Below are 24,950 nucleotides of genomic sequence, written 5' to 3'. Positions count from 1 at the left end.
ATTGTTTAATTCAGTTCAACAAAAACGTCAAATACACCAAACACAATTAGGCTTGATCTTTTAAGATCTGGTTTAAGTTATGTGGTTACAATGATATTAGCTTACAGATATGAATCAAAGTGTATGTACATACAGTTGAGGTTAGAATAATTAGGCCCCCTTAATTAATAGCCCTCCTGCATATTTTTCTTCAATTCCTGTTTAACAGAGAACATATTTTTTCAACACATTCCTAAACAAAAACGTTTTTATAACTAATTTTTAATAATAATAATATAATATTATATTAAATAATATTTGTTTTATATCTGCCATGATGATAGTAAAAAATATTTTACTAGATATTTTTCAAGACACTTCTATAGAGCTTAAAGTATTTGTCTGCATTCCAAGAAATCTGGATTTCTTGTGGCGCGGGAATAAATTTCCGAATAAAGCACGGGAGCGGTCGATAACTGGTGTAATTTGTAAATGGGAGCGGGCAGTGTAATAATATTGCTCCAGACTCATGAGCAAGCGTATGTGTGTGAATGAGTGAGCATGATGCTGTGTTTAGCTTGATTGTTACTGTCTGTGTGTGTATGTGTGTGAATGAGAGAGAGAACGGGATCGGGCACGGCGGGTAGAAAACGGGGCGAGTCGGGTGAGGGACAACAAATGCTGAATATTAGCGGAACGGTCAGGTTCAGACTAAAAACTGTCGGGATCGGGATTCAAAATTTAGTCCCGCGCAGATCTTAAGCTTAAAGTGCCATATAAAAGCTTAACTAGGTTAATTAGGCAAGTCACGACGATGGTTTGTTCTGTAGACAATTGAAAAGAAATATTGCTTGAGGCGGCCAATAATAATGACCTTAAAGGTTTTAAAAAATAAAAATTGCTTTTATTCTAGCCAAAATAAAATAAATAAGACAGGGTATCCATGGGGTCCTAAAGTCTTAAAATGTCTTAAATCACAAAAGCTAAATTTTAGGCCTTAAAAAGTCTTAAATCTACTAAAATATTGTGTTGTAGGTCCTAAATCTTTTTTATTTTCCTTTGGTCATGTATAGCTTCGATCTCAATAAAACTTTTAACTTTTTATTTTAAAAAAAGCATTTAATTACTTTCCTTACTGTAACATTTGCTTAATAGTTCTCCTTTTATTTACTGGTGATGATACTGACCTGATCAATATTTTTTATAAAGATAAATTTTATATATTATAATAATTTTTTAATAGGGCAAAAAAACCTTTCCCAACTGGGATATTTAAAAATCCTTAGCATTTAGCCCTCTATAGTCTAAAATTTTACACATAATGGGCTTAAAATGTCTTAAAGTTACCTTGGAAACCTTGTTAGACTTTATACAGAAGAAAAAGTATTATAGGAAATACTGTGAAAAATTCCTTGTTCTGTTAAACATAATTTAGGAAATATTTGAACGAGAAAAAAATAACAGGAGGGTGGATAATTCTCAACTGTATGTCTTGTGTTGGCTATTGGGAAAACCCGATCTAGAATGTCCTAATCTAGAAACGACATTTAAGATGACCACACAGTTGGATTAACTGGTCAAAACATGTACAGTACAGACAGATAAATCTGACTCAGTGCCAGAGATATTCAGATGAATCAGCAGAAACAGTTCATTTATAATGTCTTTAACACATCACAGATTTACCTCCAGGATAGGTCATGTCAAAAACCCCCTGATGATTCTCTTCATTATGCTCTGCTGACAGATTTCAAAAGCCCTTCCAGCAGCCTGACGTATGTAAAGTGATTAATGGGATACATGGTCCAATTTTGTCCTACTCATGATCTTCAAAGCAGCACTATATTTTGACCCTTGTAAAAAAATTGGACCAAGGCAACTCTTTCCAGAGGAACATCTGTGTCTTCAGCACTACTCGGATCAGATTAGCTTTCTAAACAATGTCTGTCATCTCACATTCTGTGTACAGATTTGGGAAGGATTGGGATGTCTGTGGTTTTTAAATTTTGGATATCTATTGACATAATCTATTGACATTTTGTGGGTAATGTGTAAAAAATAATCACAAAAAAAAATTGACAATGTGGATATTGGGTAATAGGTAAAAAAAATCAATTGTCAAAATGATGGTTATGTGTAAAAAAGTAATAACAAAACCAATGGTTACAGGTTTTCAACATGCTTCTAAATATCTTCTTTTTTGTTAAACAGAATACAAAAAAACAACAGTTTTGGAATTGCTTAAGGGTGGGTAAATGACAACCAAAATTTCCCCCAAAGGGATAGGGAAGCCTGTCTTTTCGTTTTTTGGAAAAATACTGCCTGTACACACCACAAAGAGTAAAAATTACACTGCAACTGTTGGAACTTCTTGCCAAGTCTCTCCAGATTGTGGTTTGTTCCACAGTAGCAGAATGAAAAGAAAGTTTCAGAATTGGTTTGGCATCGAATTGCATCATGCTCATACAGAGATGTGTCTAATTTGACAATTAACAAAAACAAATATATGCTGCTTAATTATTATGAATGTAAACTGATCATTTTGTTTCATGCATACGCATTTAATGGAAATGAAACACATTTAATCTCTCAAGATTTCATTATTAAACAAGTACAAAAACTGTATTACCAGATCTGCTGATTTGCAACAGCACTTGCCATGATGCTCTCGGCACTGACAGCCACTGCTACTTTACATACTTTTAACACATCAAGTAACACAATTCAAATGTAGCTGATGAATTTGTTTTTAGTAATACTCAAATTTTATGTAAAAGGGAAAAAATATGTTCTTAAAAACTAATCTAAACATCTAAATTAAACTGTAGCTTGATTTTTAATCAATTTGCTTAAAAAAGAGCTATAGAAAAATGTCAATTTTTTTTGCCAATCATATTCACAGTATTATTATGTTCAGATAACAAACCTATTTCATATATTAGAATCCAATTAAGGGTGGAAATTTTTCAGTAAAACATGTCCAAGTGTTAGTACATAGCCATTTACAAGATACAAATAATGATGACAATAATAATCATTTTTATTACTAATGTGTCGTTTTTACACTGAAGGTGTTAAAGATAAATTCAGAACAGATATACAGTGCATGCGGAAAGTGTTTATAGCGCGTCACTTTTTCCACATTTTTTGTTAGGTTACAGTCTTATTTGAAAAATGGATCAAATTCATTGATTTCCTCAAAATTCTACACAATACCCCATAATGACAATGTGAAAAAAATATTTTTTTAAAGTGTTACATATTTATTAAAAATAAAACAGAGTGTAGAAGTTTTCATAGCCTTTACCATGAAACTCTAAATTGTTTATACTTATCATTCTTGAGATGTTTCAGCAGCCTAATTGGAGTTCACTTGTGGTAAATTTCAGATTTGAAAAGGCATACAGGGTTGACAGTGCATGACAAAGCACAAACCAAGCATGAAGAAAAAGGAATTGTCTGTAGACCTCAGAGACAGGATTGTCTCGGGGCACAAGGCTAGGGGAGGTTACAGAAAATTTGTTGCTACTCTGAAAGTTCCAATGAGCACAGTGGCCTCCATCATCAGTCCTTGACCTCAGACCGGGGCAACGGTTCATCTTCCAGAAGGACAATGACCTAAAGCACACTGCCAAAATATCAATGGAGTGGCTTTAACTACAACTCTGTGAATGTCTTTTGAGTGTCCCAGCCAGAGCCCAGACCTAAATCCTATTGAACATCTCTGGAGAGATCTGAAAATGGCTGTAGACCGTCGCTTCCCATTCAACCTAATAGAGCTTGAGGGGTGGTGCAAAGAGGAATGGGCAAAAATTCCCAAAGACAGGTGTGCCAAGCTTCTGGCATCATATTCAAATAGAGGCTGTAATTGCTGCCAAAGGAGCATCAACAACGCATTGAGCAAAGGCTGTGAATACTGATGTACATGTGATTTTTCAGAGTTTTTGTTTTTAATAAATTTGCAACAATTTTAAAAACTCTTTGCTCACATTGTCATTATGGGGTATTGTGTGTAGAATTTTGAGGAAATAAATTAATTTGATCCATTTTGGAATAAGGCTGTAACATAAAAAATGTGGAAAAAGTGAAGCGCTATGAATACTTCCCGGATGCGCTGTATTTACAGACTATGACCAAAATGCTAATTATCATGGATACTATGAATTTTGTTTATGCAGGCACTGTATTTATAAGAGAGAGAAAAACACTGTATGCCTTTAACATTTCATATTTTAAAAGGTATCCCTTATGTTACAAAATCACTACACTTGTGCATTCAAATAACATATTTCCTTTTTTATTTTATCTGCGAAACACTATTGGTGAAAAAAATCAATAAAACCTCTAACTTCCTCACCAGTCAAACACTGTGAAAGCATAAATGATGTTCTGCTTTCTATTTGCCGTATGATCTAGAGAACTTGTTTGCATTGAGGACAATAAGGACAAAGACAAATACACAAACATCCTTGAGCACAATCTGCTTCGGTCAGCCAAACATCTGCATCTGCAGCCAAGATTTACTTTCGTACAGGAAAGAGCAATTCATAAATAAGATGATTTTTCAACACTGGAAGATTACTGGAAACTAAATGCAAATATTTGCAGCTGTTTTTCTGCTTTAATCAATAAACAAAAGCAGAAATAGAAGAATCCGACCCCAACTGAGCACACACACACACACACACACTTTCTCTTTCATTCTTATTTGAAAATGTCACGTTCAATTAAACAAATGCCAGATACAGAGGATGTTGGCATGTGATGTGAAAGCGTTTTTGTGATTTAAAGAGTGTGATTCTGAGAAAATGATGGAACAAATAAAGATTTGTTGGTTTCTGACTGAAAATAATACACTGCAAAAACGGTGCTGTTAAAAAAACGGACAAATTCTGTCAGTAACACACTGCTTTTCATTAAAATGGTAATGTATTATAGCAAGCAATGCATTTTGGGAAATATCTATTTTGGAAAATAATTTTAGAGAACATTGCCAAGGCCAACAGGATGGCTCAGTGGTTAGCCCTGTCACCTCACAGCAAGAAGGTCGCTGGTCCCGGCAGGGTCAGCAGGCATTTCTGTGTTGGGTTTGCATGTTCTCAGTATGTTCGTGTGGGTTTCCTCCGGGTGCTCCGGTTTCCCCCCCAGTGTATGAGTGTGTATGAGTATTGGTTGCAGTGTATGAGTGTGTATGGATGTTTCCCAGTGCAGGGTTGCAGCTGGAAGGGCATCCACTGTGTTTAACATATGCTGGATAAGTTGGCTATTCATTCCGCTGTACAAGTTTGCACTTACTGTAAGGTATATGTTGTGTGTTTTGAAGCCAATTCAGGACTAAATGTATGCTGTGTGTAGTTTTTCTGTAATTGGTAACATATCGGAGACTGTAAGGGTCTGTATGTGTTTATATATGTTGCATTTATTAATTAATTAATTAATTAATTAATTAATTAATTAATTTATTTATTTTATATAACTGCAGACGTTACAGTAGACTATTTCACACTATGTTATGATCAAATCATGCTTATAGAAAGGTTAGTAGTGAATATTTATACACAAGAATTTATGTGAATAAAGCATCTGTTTTGCTTCCCATATGATATGTGAACGACCTCTACAGCTTTATTTTGACATTTCCTCAAGCGAGAATGACGTCGACTGAAACTTTCTCTCATACACCATTGTACCATTGGTACCCTTTTGGCAGTGGAAACGCAAGCCTGATAGAGGTGACCCATACTGTATCATACCACTTAGTGGAAACAGGCCATAAAGCATGTGTTACACTATCGTCAAGGTGTAATTCATACCTTACATGCACAGTACATGCTATGTTTAGGGTTGAAAGGAATAATTCTGCATAATTAATTGTAATTAATATATGGAAAGTACTTGAAATGTTTAACAATGAAACCCTAAAATAAAGTAGAGCCAAACAATCCACATAGTAATATATACAAGTTGAGTGAAATCAGTAACTGATGGACAACTGCTGTTAACCAGCAGAATCCTAATTAGAACCTGAAATAGATTAATTATTGTTTACACTGGGGCTTTTCAGTCAGTTTGTTCTATTAGTCAGATTACTAACAGATAATTTGCTTGCATGTAAACAATAAATACAAAGCCACTGAAAGACAGAACAAAGAAAAAAGCCAACAGAAGCAAAACAGCTGATTTACAGTCAGTTTTACATGAGCATTAGGGATTTTAAATGCATCACGCAAAGTCAAAGACCACCCCATGTGAACTGTCTAAAATCTGCAGCACAATATTTGACCAAAGTTTGATCAGTTATGACAGGTTAGATCCAGGTTTTGAATCAGCCACAGGCAGACATAGAGAGACAGAACTTGTGGTCGGGCTGCAACTTTGGTCCAATCACTTCTATTTATGTGCATGCAAATTCGCCAGACAAGAAATGCAAGCTTGTGTGACAAATTTTGCATGCCACAGCTTTCCAGAGTTCACTCTGACCTGCAAATTGGTGTCCAATAGAAGAGCAAAACCTGACCTCTCTGTACAGAAATGTAAAATATGGGGCAATCGCTCATTTTATCGGTCAAATCATCATGTTTTATCCCTTTTCTTTTTTGCAGAACTGTTCAATGTAATTTTTGGTTACTCTAACTCTAGTGAGACCACGGCTAGAGAGAGAAGGAGAATGTGCGCAAGAGATAAAGAGAGAATATGTGTGTGCATGTAATTGGCATGGGCATATCTAATAGCTCATAGAAACATGTTAGCTACTTCTTTGCAAAGATTTTTGAGCATTTTACAGAGCTGGTTAAACCCTATCAGCTAGTGTCCTCAAGATTACACAGGTGACGACTCCAGCAACTGTCACTCAGTAATTATGGGCACTACTGAGGTTTGAGGGTAGTACTTTTATTTAAAACTGATCAATACCGACCTATTACATATGAATATTCACACTTTAAACAATTTTATTGCACAACTTCCAGCCAGACAAGAATTTCGACATACTGTGGAATAAGCTGAAAAAAATCCAGTAAATATCACAAAGACTCAGCAGAGAACGATTAAACAACTCCAAAAACAGCATCACCCGATGCCACTTTTTACAAGCCTTCATCAAATTTTCAATTAGTTACAAATGTGAGTTACCAAGTACAAGTACAAGTAGGTACCAAGTACAAGTAAGTTACTAATTGGCCACAAAAGTAACTTAACTTAAAGTTAGTTACTTTAAGTTAAATTATGGTGAGTAAGGTTCGAGTATGTCAGGCTCTTCAATGTAAGAAGCGTAGCTCATTTACGAACTTGTCGCTATTTTACAAGAACAACTATAATCCTTTTCCACCATCGTGCAAAATTTCATGAAGCAACAAAGCAACAGTTTCATTGAGGATATTTCTCCATTTTTGCAAAACTGCAAATCCATGCCTAGGCATGCCTTTGCTTGCAGTTTCTGGGTAAAACAAACGCTAGGTGCAGTATAAAGACATCTTTTGTTCCTATTACCACTACTGACATTCACAGGGACATACTATTAGTGGATAAAGGATTGCTTTTGCATGGTTAAATTGCCCAAAATAAATAAATAGCACAAAAACTTAAATGTGTCGGCGAGCCTTAATTGAACATGTTCGCCTCATTCTCAGTCATATGAAGGACTTTTCTAGAGTGGTCAGTTTGCTCGGCAGCTCATCTTGTAAGGTGTCATACTTGGGACATGAAATAAACCCATGTTCAAATCCAGGGAAGGACAGTTCGAGAAGCCAGGTAAAAACATGTGAAGTCATGGTAAAAGATTGCAATCATGATTCGATTTTCTCTTTCTTTGCTTTTGAAACACTATTGATTGAGTTTAAGGTTGGTTGTGGGTTAGTCGATCACAAGGTGTAAATGACACGTATGATAAAACAAAGCCCAGAAATGTATTTAAGATTCAAAGATATGTAGACAGCGGCCTTTAGTAGATTTGACGACAAAAGTTGCAAGAAAATGTCATCGGAGCAACGTATTTTGATTAGCCAGATTCCTCAAAATCATTTTTGTTAAGCAAAATAAATAAATCCACAGTGCTTTGGAACAACCTGAGAATGAGTAAAGGATATCATTTTTTGACTATTCCTTTAAATCAATTGAAAATGATGGAGCTAAACTGAAGTGTGAGTGTTCACTCATTCATTCACTCAGCTGACTCACCATGTCTTTGATACTGCCCAGTACAGCAGTGGTCAGGATCCCAAGCACAAAGGCCAGCAGGTTGAGAGCAGTTAAAACCCAGAGTAGAACATACAGAGAGAGCACCTCCTGACAGCTCTGCACACCCACAAACTCATAGTAATTATTCAGATATCCTCCACTAGAAAAGAAAGCAAGTAGACAAATCAGTTACAGATTTACATGACTATTACATGTGCTATTTCATATTTTTTAAAACAGATGTTCTAAAGAAAGATTATATGGGCATGCCATGTGCAAAATATGGTATCTTTTATAGTTAGTAATCTGCGTTAGACTTTACTTTATGTTGTCCTTCACTTAAAATAATGACATTCCCTGTTTGTTCATGCTTTGTAAAATTTAAAATGAGCTTAAACAACACAATTGTTGAATTGGGGACATTATAATTAGTTTATGCTCAATCTACTTCCGTTAGTAAGAATTAATCATTTCATTCCTTTATGTCTTCAACACAAATTGATAATGTAAAACACAGTATTTTTTACAGTGTTGCAATCAGAAGCTCAGCTCTTTAAACATAGTAGTAATGCTAAATACTTCAACAAAAAAACAGAGGAGAAATTAAGAGAACATCCTTGTTAGGTTAGCATATCTTATTGCCTTATTGTTGAATATTTCTTTAAAATACTGTAACACAAAGTGTCATCACAAATATGTTAATTACTTACTTGGCACAATCATACAAATCACAACAGTAACACGTTCCACTGCGAACTTTCATATTACAGGACTCTGTCAGTCCTTGACAGGGAACCTACAAAACAGTTGATCATCTTTTAGAATTAAGACAAGCATTTTCACATTAACTACTATTTTAATACCAATTCATGATCTCAAATAACTCTTTAAATACTAAAAAACTAAAATAAGGACTTCTTGTTTTTATCAAAGTAATTAAAAAAAAACTAATTCATATTCATAAGTTAGGAATACAAACATTTGCTGTTAAAAAAGTGCACTTTACCATAATTTCAAATAAGCCCATTTAATTAGAGAACAATACAACTTGTATTATTAAAACGAATACAAACTGAGTATATTTTGTACACTTTTTTTAATGTCATTTATAAATTTTATATATTTAATGTCTAATTTTTAATGTCATTTATAATTGGATGTAATTTCTGTTTAAATTCATGTTAAATGTATGTGCAGTGTCACGATCATAGCAGTGTAATATGGCTGTATATCAGCACTATATCAGCACTAGCAGGAGGCATGCATTAGTGTCCCACCAGTGACGATATACAGCCATATTGCACTGCTACAAGGGTAATATTGCATTGATACAACAGTTCAACAGCATAAATGTGTTCCTAAAAAAGAAAATCAAATACAGACAGTCTAAAAACCCTTTTGTAAGAGGAACTACTTTCTTCTGTCATTCATTCACATCTGCAGTTGACGTCAAAACAGCCAAGACCATTGCTAGTACACCAGCATCACTTTAAAGCTAGTATTTGAATGATTCTCTAGTGTAATGTTTAAAGTGATGACAAAAACTGGAATATTTGTCAAACTGTAGTGAGTCCTCATGTCACTCTATGTGGACAGAGTAATACAGGAGGGTGAGGAGGCTGTATGAGTGCTGTTACTGCAGAATATCGCAACACTATCAGCTAATCAGATTCAAGAACCAGACAGAACTGTTGTATAAAATTAAATAACCATCAGAGTATGTTTTTAACCCACCAAACCAAGTGAAAATGTATAATGAGTAAAATGAGACTAAGGTAGTCCTTGAGGGTACTCCAATCACCTCTGCCGGTCACCTGGACTCAATTTCCCATAACCATTTGCACCTCCACAGCTGATAATCTTTACCTGACTATGTCCTTGATCACTACGCCCCCTTTTCACAGTTATGTTTTGTTTGAGTTTACATGGACACCAACAATTCAATTTTAATACCATGAGGACAATACTCTGATTAAGAGTCTACCATATAAACAACGGATTTTGATTAATTTAATTTGATTAAGGTCATAATCGAACTAAACAAAAATCAAATGAAGATATGTGGAGTATGCCTTTTAGTCGCTTTATTGAAGTGCAGTACGGACATGCAACCACCACAATTAAACCGTTACTACAAATTATTCTATCGTGTAGAATTTTCGCCGAATTTTTTGACAGGATAGTCTATACACATGGCTGTCTGGCACTATTCTCTGCACCTACCAGACCACAGACACTTGCGTTTCGAAATACTGAGTTTTTTTTTCCCCATTCTGCATGCGGTATCAAATTCAAAAAATTAAAGTGAAAGTGCCGAACTGCAGTTAAAGTCAACAAATTAAAAATTAAACACTCAAAATTAAATGAAACTCCAGAGGAAATGTGGATAGCGTGGTGATGCAATGAACGTTAATCGAATTATGTGCTATAACATGTAAAACAGGATCATGAAAGGAACATTCAAAAAGTAACTCATGTAAACACCTTAATCATAATTGTGTTATTCAGATTAAGGCAGGGCTTAATTTGTGCCGGAACAAGCCAGATCTAAATCCAGCACCTCTGAAATCTGATCTGGCACCTCATTTTACCGATCTCCCTCCTCACATCATGCACACCCGCCCTGCTCTTCACTTTCTTCCGTGACTCCCCTACTGTCACTTTCGTCGTTGGCAACAGCCTCCCATCCCACTTTTGTCCCTGACACCTCCCCCTCCTCTGGTAACATGACGGATCTGTTCTGGGACCTCACAATTCACAAATTAAGCACTGGATTAAGGCAAATAATTCGGTAACTAATGCCCATGTAAAGTAGTCATTGTTTGACTAACCTCTAATAAATGCTGCATTTTGGATCCCTACTCTTTCGTCTTCCACTGACGCTTCGTGTCCATAACACTAATAAAATGGTAGATGAGTGTAAAAGATTCATTCATTCAGTTTCTTGTCAGCTTAGTCCCTTTATTAATCCGGGGTCACCACAGCGAAATGAACCACCAACTTATCCAGCAAGTTTTTACGCAGCGGATGCTCTTCCAGCCGCAACCCATCTCTGGGAAATATTCACACTTACACTCATACACTACGGACAATTTAGCCTACCCAATTTACCTGTACCACATGTCTTTGGACTGTGGGGGAAACTGGAGCACCCGGAGGAAACCCACACGAAGGCAGAGAGAACATGCAAACTGCACACAGAAACGCCAACTGAGCCGAGGTTCGAACCAGCGACCCAGGGACCTTCTTGCTGTGAGGCGACAGCACTACCTACTGTGCCACTGCCTCGCCGAGTGTAAAAGATAATTAAAACAAATTAAAAGATTAACTTTGGATCTGGCATCACTACAAAGTGTACTTTTTAAAAGTATACACAAATGTCTAAAGAAATATATTCATATAGTTATCAGTCTTCAAACACACTTATGAGTGTAACTATTATTTTACCTGCATGTGGTTTACTTTATTTTGAGATTTGAAGTACAAGTGCGCATTTAGAACAATGAACCACATCTCTTTTTCACACAGGATGTTTATCATATTATCAATTATCTTTGACTCACTGTAGCGTAGTAGTTTTCATAGATGTAACTGTTTCCACTGGTGTAGAACTGACATCTTCCTGCCTTCATGGGACGCATATCCTGTCGGTAGATTGTAAGAAATATCATCAGATTGTCACTTTTTTAATGACAAGATACAGTAGAAGGCTGTTTGTCAGGAGATGTTCATAGTGGACATTTCCCATCACCACATCTACAGCATTCCCTCATCGTTCTTCTCCTTATCGGCTGCATCTGTGGTGTTTGACAGATCTTTTTACAAAAATATTGAATATCGCCAACATCAACAGGACCTTCTCATTCCTCTAAATGAAATGGATGCATTTTGACAAAGTCATAACTTAAGTGAACAAGCAAACAGCATGGTGTTCTATTGGCATTCTTAAATATCTTTTGTATAATATTTTAAAGGGCAGATGTTATTGTTTTCCATCATTTGATTATTATTTATAGATATAGATGTGTAAATTGTGATGTTTAGTTTGTGAATTAATTTCTTTATGCTGCCGTCTTTACCAGGTCTCACTCGAAAAAGGCATAGTAATATCTCAATATGTCTTTCTGCCTAAAAAAAGGAATAATAATAAATAATAATAATAATTTTGGTAGTTAAGCTGCTTTGAAATGTTTATGGTACTCACAATATTGAGCAGGATGAAAACGCCATCGATCAGAAGACACAGGAAGCTGGAAATTATCCCAAAACTCAGGAACACGATGGATGCAACTAACTGGACAGAAAAAAATACGAATTTATTACAGATTTAAATATGAATTTGAACTTTAAAATATCCATCCATCCTATCCAAATATACATCCAAAAAAGATGCAGTCATGATCATTTATTTTTGTGGATTTCTTGTTGTTATGAATTAAGTATAAATTGCATATTATTACAATGTTCATAAATCATAATCAATTTTAGCCTATATGCACTTAGGTAATAAAGCCTTACTGACTCTACAATAATGATTCAATACCATATATAATAAAGCACAAGGCTGTAAACGGCCATAACACACTCCTATATTTCCTTGTAATGTTGTCATGGTCATGCCGTTTAGGCTGCTGCCATATATTCCATCTAATATATCAAAGATGAACAAAAATCTCAGAGGATTACAACCTCGAATCAGAAAAAGCAGGACAGTATGGAAAATGCTAATAAAAAAAGAAAGTAGTGATTTCCGTAGTTACTTGTACTTGACTTGTATTCCATTGAACACAATTTGAACATATCATGTTTTGTCTGGTCAAGTTCATTTAATTTGTAAATATATCTCCTTTCCTGTCATTCAGACCTGCAATACATTCCGAAAAAAGTTGGGACAGGAACACTTTAGGGCTACTAATCAGGTAAACTGGTTAAATATTGATGTGATTTGAAACAGGTGATGTCAACAGGCGAATTATGATATGGTACAAAAGCAGCATCCAAGAAAGGTTTAGTCCTTTAGGTGCAAAGACAGACTGAGGATCACCAATTTGCCATCAAATACATGAGAACATTATAGAGGAGGATACAGGTACTTGACTGTCCTGTCTGCAGTACTGACCTGTCTGTAATTAAGAATGTGTGGTGCATTTTGAAGTACAAAATGCAACAACGAAGTACTGCTGCCCAGTTTAAGACTTGTTTGCAGTAAGAATGGGACAAAGTTACACCTGAAACACTTCGCCATTTACTGTCTTCAGTTCCCAAACATCTTTTAAGCATACATCCCCGTATGTAAGGACCTGGTGGGAGACGTACGATTTCCGGGAGATTAGCATTCGTTTGCGGGCATCCGGGAGTCTCTATGCATTTGCGGGAGACTCCCGGAACTTCCGTGAGACTTGGGATGTCTGTTTAAGTGTTGTGAAAAGGAATGGCAACATTACAAAGTGGTAAAAGCTTTATTGACTGGCCTGCCTGCAGTCCCGACCTGTCTCTAATAGAGAATGTGTGGCACAGTTTGAAGTGCAAAAAAGACCCTGTACTGGTTCCCACCTTAAGACTTGTTTGCAGGAAGAATGGGAGAAAATTACCCCTGAAACACTTCATCACTTGCTGTCCTCGGTCCTTAAACATATTTTAAGTGTTGTAAAAAAGGAATGGCAACATTAAAAAGTGGTAAAAGCTTAATTATTTCAACTTTTTGAACATGTGTTGCAAGAACCAAAAACCGGAATGCGTGTTTATTTTGGTTTTGGATTTTTACTAAAGCAACAAAAATAATGAGGAACACATAAAATAATGTTTGTTGTATTGTCTGCAATTAAATACAAGTCAAAATAAATTTAGAAATGACTTCTTTCCTTTTTAATTTACAGTTACGTTTTTCATATTGTCCCAACTGTTGCTCATCTTAGGTTGTAGAACAACATGAGAGTGAGCAATTATTAACAGAATTTTACTTTTTTGGGTTGGCTACCCCTTTTATTCAAAATAGCACTGCAAAATTTACATTTACAATGTAATATCTCTGCTACAAGTGCACATATTTAAAAAATATCCACATAAACAGAGACGCTGCCTTATCCAAAGCCTATAATAATTTAATGTGGTTCCTGGGAAAACTACTGCGGCTTTGAAACCAGCAATGATTTACATTTAACTGACTGCAATGGCTCAATCAAATGTCATCATTTCTTTATTTGAACATGCAAGATGATATCCAGAGGGACAAACCTCTGGTCAGCTGATCAGAGACAGACTGCTGCCAACAGAAGCTGAATTCACAGACAGAGAGACAGATGCGCGTCAAGAGAGGAGAGAGGAAATCAGCAGAGACAGTAAAAGAGTCTGTAAAAGGTCAATAGAGCAGCAGAGATAAGGGCAACAGCAAGGAAGATTAAAGGACTAAGGTTCACAATGTTAACAATTTCCTGTAGAGTAACATACAGAAGTTCACCAGTAACTTACTTTAAATCAATTAAAGACTTCTGATGACACCCATTCAATTGAGTGTTAAAATTCAAATCGGTTGGTTCTGTTCACCAAAGTAGCATCATTTGCGGGCCCTCAGGTGTTTTCTCCATAGTGAACAAATCAATAAAAATTTTGCAGCGGCGACGACATTACATGAAGACTGAAATAAAATTTTGGGGTGAATTATAACTTATATTTACAATATGCTGACTCTTTCAGCAACATTTGAAGGTGTCCAAGTGGCTCAGCAATGAATATAAAGCAATATGAAGACTCCTGAACTTGACAGTATAACTGGCTAAATTGTAGAGATGCTGGATTAGGATCATGTGGGGTCGAACTGAGATCACATTCTTTTTTCGATTCTTTTTTTCTTTTATTGTGCAGCTCTAATTAATATCAATAATAATTCCAGTATAAAAAAATAAATACCGATTTTGTAATACTAATATTAATACTATTATGATCGTATAAACAAATATTTAAGGTCCTATTGCACATTCAAAGCATGGTTCTTTATGAGCGTTTCACGAAAGGGTTCTGATTTCACCTAAAATGGTTCTGCCATTGCTACAAGCCGATAATCCTCTTAATTTGTTACTGTTTAGAACTAAAAGTTTACTGTTTCATCTCACTGTTGTTTGTTGACAGTGAAACGGCCCCACATAAACAGATTAAGAGGTCCTTTTGGGGGTTTTATTAACACAAAGACAGGGGCCCCTAGAAGACTTGGATCTGCTCTTTGTCTTTAAACGTTATGACATAAGATCAGTGATATAACTCTCCACATGGCAGTGCTATTATACCACAAAATCTTAAATACTCAACCATTGGTCTAGTTGACTTCAAAACTGGCATGAATGTTTCTGTGTGAATAGCATGGGAAAGGTTAAAACATAAGCCACAACAATCTCTGGGTTTATATAGTCTAAAACTATTTTTCTTTATTACATTGTAAATTCTTTCGTTAATTTAATTTACACTACTTAACAGACAAAAAATAAATAAATAAAAATCAGTATAGCCAGCTACCCTAGTAGCAAAGAATTCTGGCCCAGATTTGGCATAAAGCTGGCACAGCAGGCATTCATCCGGAACTGGCCTACAGCATGTGGGCCAAACATGGCCCGGGTTTGGCAGAGGTGGCACCGTCATTAGGGCGGCACACAAGATTTGGGCCAGATGAAAAATGTAGTATTTGGCCCAGATTTAAAAATATGATAAGTGGGCCATGTGAGTTTGGCCAGTCTTGACCCACATTTAAAATACACTAAAATCATTTTTGAATAAAGAAAAAAATTCTACCTATCAGGTCACTTTGAGAAAAAGCCTGCCCAGAGTGTGCCTAAAGCGCATCACTCCATGGGTTTATCAATTTCATTGCAATCGTGACACGCCAACCTATCTGGCCCAGTTCAGGCCCAGTTATGAGTTATTAACTTGGCTGAGACTTGGCCCAGATATGGTCTGTGTTTGGCCCTTGTCTGGAAGCCAGATTTGGTCCAGTCATGTACCGTAATTCACTGCGGCATGTGGGCCAAGCAAAACCTGATTGTGTGGGCCAGAGCTGGGCCAGAGAAATTTTGCTATGTGGGTAGCTAATCATTATGCAGTTGGAAATGCCACAATTGACTATTATTGTGTCTTACAGCTTAAGTTACCAATCAAATTAAACCAAACATAATTAAAAACCCTTTAAATATACCATTATCATGCACTAGCAGACAAGCTACCAAAAATAATGGACAGCAACTTCTCTGACCTAAGTAAGTGGTCATTTAATTGCTGCAATAATAGCAACTAGGTTTAAGATAGTGACCCAGAAAAACGCATTATCTTAAAGAACTTTTTCAGATGGTCGCTGAAAACGTTACTCTTACACAACAGCCACCAAATCATATAGACAACACAGAATTATTGTGGAAATTCTATTGTTTTTTTTTTCCTTCGACGGCTGAAAAGTGCACGCAAACTTTAATAATGGTCACAGAATGTGATTTTTGTTTTACTGAACAGTCGTTTCAACTTTAAACCTCTTTATGAGTACTTTTCATGTACAGCTATTAATGCGTCATTTGCTTTTAATTATGTGATTATAAGGCTCCAAAACAAAGTTCGGCATATGTCAAGCAAAGTTTTATTGACGATTAGGTAATGTATCATGTTTTATCAGCAACCTTTAAAGAATTTATTTTAGGGAGTTGTGTTCTGTTAAGATGAAATAATTGTTTAGTGGTGCCAGGAAACGTATAGCGCCAAACATTCAAGCGTTCCAGTTATTTCACCAAGCAGAACATGTAAACAAAACTCTACACTGAATAAATGACTTTTACTTGCTTGTTTAAACTACGGGTGGCACGGTGGCTCAGAGGTTAGCACTGTTGCCTCACAGCAAGAAGGTTCCTGGTTCAAATCCCAGCTTGGTCAGTTGAAATTTCTGTGTGGAGTTTGCATGTTCCGCCCTATGTTGGCATGGGGTTCCTCTGGGTGATCCGGGTTTCCCCCACAGTCCAAAGACATGTGCTATAGGTGAATTGAATTAGCTAAATTGGCCATAGTGTATGAGTGTGTGTGTGAATGTGAGGGTGTATGGGTGTTTTCCAGTAGTGGGTTGCGGCTGGAAGTGCATGACTATTATAATATAGTGTTTAAGTTTATAAATTCATTCATTCATTCATTTCTATCTAAACAAAAAAAACTTATCAGCTTCTAAAGATAAGCCTACAATACTGATGTATTAACAACACATCAATTATTAATATTGACCATTTCAATGTGGTGTTGTCATTGGCCCATGAACATTTCCTGCTTGTTATCAAACTATGTCATAACCGTAGCAAGATGCAATTCAATCATAACTTATTGTTAAAACAGCTCTCATAACATTATTTATTAATATGTGGCTCTTTTTTGATTCTCAAAAGCTGTAGAAATAAAACAGGAAATACGTTGGGACGCTTGTTTTTGTTTACATCCCTCAAAATGGTCTATATGAACAACTTTATAGACTCAAATATGAATCCTATTGAACGCTGAAATAGTTGCTGATTGACGAACATGACCATACTGTACTCCTTTCATATGCACGCAATTAAGTTTTCAAATCACACTAATTTCCTTGATATGAAATTATTACATTTCATTTAGTTCCAAATAATCAAGCAATGTTTAAAAAGCACCGCACTGTCAAACCTTAAAACGAGTAACATTTCTTTAATTATTTCACTATTACTTATCATGTACACATGTTGTAAATGACTGTAGAACCGGAAGTAACAGCAACATAAAAGCACATAAGAAACACGTTTTATGATGTTTAGAAATTGCTGGAAACCATACAATTGTGTTCTCCGACACAGATTAAAGGTCCCATGAAATTAAAATGTTAGATGTTAGTTTCAGTCTGTTAGTTTTGAGGACTTCTATATGTTGTGTGCTCCAAAACAGTGACAAAATTTGTGTTTAAGAGATATAAAACTGACATAAACATCTAAAGCTTGTAGTTTGTCATTTCCATCTGTGGCCGCATTTACACTGCATTGTTGAAGTGACTCAATTCCAATTTTTCGAAGATCTGCAGTGTAAATTCAGCCTACACGGATCATCAGTTTTATTCACATCACCTCATACGTCAGTTTCTTATCAAATCATGGCCAATCAAATGCTCTCTAGTGTCTGACATGGCCCGCCCCCTTTAAGACACTTCTCATTTGCTTTTCATTTGATGTACTTAAGCTCAACCGCTTTCACTGGCAGGGTGGTGATAAAAGCTGTTTTTTTAAAAGGGGAGGAGCTACACTATGCCCCACCCTGTCTTTGTGTCTCGGTTGAGATTACGTCAAATGACGAATAAAAATTAATATTTCAAAGCACTTCATGGGACCCTTAAAACGTTTATTGAGTGACATTCAACATCCTCTGCAGTGACCAAAAGCATCATTTAGTTTTGTTCCTGAATTGTGCAATAAATTGTTGTGATTGTGTTTGCTTGTTTTAATTCAAAGAGGGGCTAATTATTTGGACTTCAAGTGTATATATATATATGTATATATATATATATATATATATATATATATATATATATATATATATATATATATATATATATATATATTCTAAAAAGTCGTTATCATTTAGACAAGTCTAAAATGGCTTGATCTAAAGAGCTGGCCCCACAACCATAAGGGACTAAGGCCAAAGAAGAGGAAGAAGATAAATGTTCTCCCCGTGTTGGCTTGGGTTTCCTCTGGGTGTTCTGGTTTCCCCCACAGTCCAAAGACTTGCGATATAGGTGAATTGAATAAACTAAATTGGCCATAGTGTATGAGTGAATGCAAGTATGTATGGGGTGTTTCCCAGTTTTGGTTTGCGGCTAGAAAGGCATCCGCTGCACGAAACATATGCTGGATAAGTTGGTGGTTCATTTCGCTGTGGCAACCCCTGATTAATAAAGGGACTAAGCTAAAAAGAAAATGAATGAATGAATATTTTTTATAAAAATCAGAGCAGAGACTCTCATCATGGATATCATTCTACTCCAGTATGGACACATTACATAGGTCTAATTTTTAAAGTTAATTCAGTTTATTTTTATTTAATTAGCTAAATTGTCCCATTTTTATTCATTAAGAAATAAGGATGACTTATGTTCAATGTTTGGACGTCTCAAATAAAATGAAGCATATTTTTCTTTTCCATTTCCATTCCTTTATTATTTATATTCAAATGTGAAGCAAGTGAAACAAATAACAGGGTTGTGGGAAGAAGCAGTAAAAATGTTTACCTGCAGGCTTTTGCGGGTGGGACAAAACATAATTAATGTGGTCAAGAGAGGGAGAAATTAACATCTATTTTTGCGGGGGGGGGGACAAAAAAAAATCCTCCTTGTGCAGATCTTTAAGTGAAGGCACCAAATACTTGTAGCGCTGCCACATAATTGAGGTACGCTTTCTGTTATGTTCATTAAATGTGTGAATAGGCCTGGCAGTAAAGCATACTCACGGTTCTTGAGGCTCCAAATATACAACTGAGTAATGGACTTTTATTTTAGATTCTTTATTTTGAAGGGATGAGGTGAGGTGATTGTATCGGTGTTCTATTTCCTGTTCTGTTGATCTTTTTTCTATATATACACATTCACATAACATACTCACCACAAGGGGGAGATAGAGGGCACCTGGACATTACTCACAGTGTCATCCGAAGAAGTCAGAGGAGCACATGGAGTAAGAGTTTGCCAAGGTCTACCTTTTTCTTGTTTTTGTGTGCGAAGGACAATCGTTTTTGTGGATCGTTTGCCCTTTTTGGACTTGTTAGTCTTTCAGGTCTGAAGTAAAGACTATCCTAAGAGGACACTTGCAACTTATGATGGTACAATTATCTGGACTCAAACCTTTCTGGTGAGAACAATCCATTTTGCATTTACTCATCCACGGACTTTGGACTTTGCACATATAAATACATACATACACACACACCCTCACTCACCATTTTTGTATTATGTCATTGTATAAATGTTGTTTGTGTTTTTGTTTCATTGTTAAGATTTGTTCAGAGACATTTGTGGTTCTATTACATGAACTATCTCTCAATCCATGATGAAATTTGAATACAGAAACTAGAGAATTGAACCATATCTTTTATTTTTTTCTTGTGTATCCCGTTGATTTAAAGACGAGTGTTACATAGTGGTGGCCAGTACGGGTACAATTCAATATTTAGCACTAGTTCTCTGTTTCATTTTTTATCATGGATACTGCATATACAACTGTGGATGAAGTTGAAATTACAGAACCACAAATTAACCCTGTAATACACACTGTTGATTCAAGTGAAGGAAATGAAACTGATTATACAGGTGAACAATTTACAACTAGACGTAATCCAACTGAACAATTAACATCACTGCTTAGTTCATTATATATATCGGATCATGATCAAACTGCTGATGTTGTTTCTGATGAAGTGGGTAATCAAGGAATTTATGATGAAGTTTTTCAGTTAAAGGAGGATTTATTGGCCCTTTCTGATAAAGTTCAAAATATGGAACATGACTTTAACCAAGCTTTTGAGAGTACAGTGAATCGTGAAACAAACTTTAGACAAGCTTTAGATGATCGTTTGAACAGTATGCAAGAAAACTTTGAGGATTCATTGAAGAAATTAGAAAAAGCTGTCATTGATTGTTTTCTAAGAAGAGATGAAAAATGGGAAAGTAAAATTAAACAAATTTACTCCACTAACACCCCTTTTCCTTCTAGAAGGCAAACTAGACAGACAAATGTTATCCATTCTGATCTTTTTTCTGCTGCACAGTCACCTATAACCCGACCATCTGCTACTTACCATGTTTCTGCCCCTAGTTCCTCAGGTCACCAGACACGGTCTGACGCTAACACTTTACCTGGTTCATCCTCCTTTTTCGCTCGACCTCCGGTACGTCTGGAGTTCCCCTCTTTTGGTGAAACCTGTGAGACAGCTGATGTATTCAACTTCATAGAGAAATGTGAAGACTATCTAGAGGTGAGACCATTGTCCAATATAGAGCTATTAGGTACACTTAGCACTGTCCTGCAAGGTCCAGCTTTAAGTTGGTGGAAGGCTGAAAAGGGAAAGGTGAAAGACTGGGAATCCTTTAAAAGAGCATTAATGGATGCATTCCTACCAGCTGACTATATGTCTGAAGTAGAAGAAAGACTTAGAAATATGGTACAGCAGCCCAATCAACGGCTCAGGGATTTTGCATACAATTATCGTGCTTTATGCCTGAAATGGAAACCAGATGCTTCAGAAGAAGAGCTGGTGAATAGGATTCTGAATAACATCAACCCCAGAGTTGCAGGATGCTTGAGGGGGACAGTTAATACTGTTAGTCAACTGGTGAAAGTGGGAGCACTGGTGGAAAAGGACTGCTTGGGGACAAAGGAGTACTGGAAGAAAGTGGAAAGTAGTAATGAAAGAGACAAGAACAAGAAATCATCTGAAGCTGGTTCACGTAAACATCCGGCTGGTGTGACTTTAACCCAACATCATCCAACATCCTTCTTGTTGGGAGTAACCATCAAAGTGAATGAACAGGAGATAACAGCCATCCTGGATACAGGTAGTACCTTTACTTTAATTCAAGAGAGTGTGTGGAAGAGACTAAGATGTAAGAGAGTTGAAGCATCAAAGACTCTATCCTCTCAAAAATTCATCATGGCTGATGGAACCATTCACCACTCTAAGGATCATCAGTTGATGAGTGTTGAGTGGCATGGAGGAAAGTTCGAGATTGGAGCCTTCATTATGAAAGATTCTCATTTGGCTTTCCCTGTCATCATTGGACTTGACTTTCTGAAGCTCACCAGAGTGGTGGTGGATTTAGAACATGGGAGATATGGTATGAGAAGAGGAAAAGACTGTGAGTACTTCCCCTTCATGTCTGTTTTACCTCCTTGTTCCCAGGAAATGCCTGTAAGTCCATCCTGCTCAGTGAGACATGCTGCACTCCACCTGTACTGTGCTGTTCCACCTGACTATCAACCAAAGGTTACTTATCCATCTGACACATCAAACATCTGTTTTCCAGAAGAAGTAAGAGACTTGATCACTGCATGGCCAATTACCACCTCAGAAAAACTTGGGCAAACATCGATTTATCAACACAAAATCACCCTCACAGACCACACTCCAGTAACATCAAGAGCTTATAGAGTATCTCCATTGAAGAAACGCATTATTGAAGAAGAGGTAGATCGAATGCTGGAGAACAACATCATTGAGCCTTCTTTCTCACCTTGGTCTTCTCCGGTGGTCCTGGTCCCTAAGGAAGATGGAACTTATCGTTTCTGTGTAGACTACAGACGTCTTAACAAAAAGACCATCTTTGATGCTTATCCCATGCCTCTAATTCAGGACATCTTGGAGTCATTGGAGGGAGCTACTTGGTTTACATCCTTGGATTTAAGATCTGGATATTGGCAAGTCGAGATGGCAGAGGAAAGCAAGGAGTTGACTGCTTTTATCACCACCAAAGGCCTATTCCATTTTAAATCGATGCCATATGGACTGAAAAACTCTGCTGCAACATTCCAACGACTAATGGAGAGAGTGTTGGGAGAGTTGAGGGGTAAGATATGCTTTGTCTACATCGATGATATCATCATTTATTCAAAAACCCCAGAAGAACATGAGAAACACTTACACCAAGTATTCGAGAGACTTACTCAGGCCAACCTCACCCTGAACATGAAGAAATGTCAGTTTTTCACCAGACAACTGAAATTCCTTGGACACCTGATCACTGAAAGAGGGATAGAAATGGACAAAGAAAAGATTCAAGCAGTGGTGGATTTTCCTACACCATCTGACCTGAAGTCCCTCCAGCGGTTTTTGGGGTTAGCAGGTTGGTATCACCGCTATATTCCTCATTTTGCTGATATCACTGCCCCCCTAAATCAGTTAAAGAAAAAAGGAGTGAGATGGGATTGGACTGAGGAATGTCAATCAAGTGTGAATGCTCTGAAGCAATCCCTACAACATGCACCTATACTTGCACAACCAGATACCACTAAGCCTTTCCAGATACACACAGATGCTAGTGATGTGGGACTGGGAGCTGTACTTACTCAAACTTGTGACAACCAAGAGAAAGTAATCGCCTATGCTTCAAGGACTCTGTCTCCAGCAGAGAAGAACTATAGTACATCAGAGAAAGAGTGTTTGGCGGTGGTCTGGGCAGTAGAAAAGTGGAGACATTACTTGGAAGGAATGCCTTTTGATGTTTTCACAGATCATTCTGCATTGACTTGGGCATTTAATTGCCCAAAGACCTCTTCTCGTCTAACACGCTGGACCCTGAGGCTTCAGCAATTTGACTTTAGAGTGCATCACCGTAAAGGGTGCGTAAACTTAGTACCTGACGCCCTGTCAAGAGCTGGTGATTCATCAGTACCTAACCCTTGTCTTTCCATCACTTCAACAACTGCATCAGAGTTACCCATCAGTCTGGATGAAATTCAAAAAGCTCAACAAGATGACAAAGCTCTCCTCCAGTTAACATCCACTCCATCACGCTGTGTTGCCAAAGATCAAGCCATTACCTTTGAAAAAATCCAAGGTATTTGGTACAGAAAAGTTCCCCTAAAAGGTGAAGGGAATAAGTATCAGCTTGTGGTACCAGAAGAACTCACTCAGAACTTTCTTCACTACTTCCATGATAATCCACTAGCTGGTCACTTGGGTCAACTCAAAACTCTTCTGAAGATCTTGGAAGTGGCATGGTGGCCATCTGTAAGAAAAGAGGTCTGGAGTTATGTTAAGAGTTGTAAGCTCTGTCAGCAGTACAAGCCTAGTAATAGTAAACCCTCTGGACTTTTGCAGAGTAATTTAATTACTGAACCAGGACACACTCTAGGGACTGACCTGATGGGACCATTCCATATGAGCAAGAAGCGGAATGCTTATATTCTTGTGATTGTGGACTACTTCACAAAGTGGACTGAATTATTTCCCTTGAGAGACAGTAAGACCCAAAAGATTGCAAAGATTCTCAAAGAGGAAATATTTACCCGATGGGGTGTCCCAAAGTATTTGGTCTCAGACAGAGGTCCACAATTTACTTCTTCCATCTTGTCCGATGTGTGTAAATCCTGGGGCTGCATACAAAAGCTAACTACTGCTTACCATCCACAAAGCAATCTTTCTGAGAGGGTAAATAGGACTCTTAAAACCATGATCGCTTCCTATGTAGGCCAACAACACCAGAACTGGGACCAGTGGTTGCCCGAGTTAAGGTATGCCATCAACACCGCACAGCAGGAGACAACTGGTTGTACCCCAGCGGAGCTTATGGTAGGACGTCAGATCCATGGACCTCTGGAAAGACTCATACATTTGCCTCCATCACCTGAACAAGCATCATACACTGTACTGGATCGACAACACTACCTTCAACAGGAGGTCGTGCAAAGAATGAGGATGAACCAGGCTAAACAAGCTAAGTACTACAACCTTAAAAGGAAAGATGTACAATTTAAGGTGGGTGACTTAGTTTGGCTTAAAACTCACCCTTTATCCAGTGCAGTCAGTAAATTCACCTCCAAATTAGCTCCGAAGTGGGAAGGACCTGGGGTGATTACTTAGAGAAAAGGGCCAATAAATTACTCTGTATCATGGGGTGATCCACCAAGAACTGATTGTTTTAATGTGGTTAATTTAAAACGCTTTTATGGTCGTTCTTCCTCCGAGATGCCGGCTGGGGGGGGGGGGATCTATGTAGCGCTGCCACATAATTGAGGTACGCTTTCTGTTATGTTCATTAAATGTGTGAATAGGCCTGG

The 24,950-nt window shown here is 37.0% G+C and overlaps 1 protein-coding gene across 1 annotated transcript in view; it reads right to left on the bottom strand.

Moving 5' to 3' along the window:
- LOC100332250 (transmembrane protein 255B) overlaps window positions 1–24,950 on the bottom strand; it is a 63,506-nt gene that overhangs the window by 9,269 nt on the left and 29,287 nt on the right. The window contains exons 4-7 of the mRNA XM_002665398.8: window positions 12,359–12,448; window positions 11,718–11,798; window positions 8,865–8,950; window positions 8,155–8,314 (exon numbers count right to left, since the gene is read on the bottom strand). Coding sequence (XP_002665444.3) covers window positions 8,155–8,314; window positions 8,865–8,950; window positions 11,718–11,798; window positions 12,359–12,448 — 417 coding nt within the window. The remainder of the gene's footprint in view (window positions 1–8,154; window positions 8,315–8,864; window positions 8,951–11,717; window positions 11,799–12,358; window positions 12,449–24,950) is intronic.

This window comes from Danio rerio, chromosome 18 (assembly GCF_049306965.1).
Source record: "Danio rerio strain Tuebingen ecotype United States chromosome 18, GRCz12tu, whole genome shotgun sequence".
Classification (NCBI taxonomy): Eukaryota; Metazoa; Chordata; class Actinopteri; order Cypriniformes; family Danionidae; genus Danio; species Danio rerio.
The sequence above is the reverse complement of the archived record's forward strand: the minus strand, read 5'-3'. Positions and strand labels throughout refer to the sequence as shown.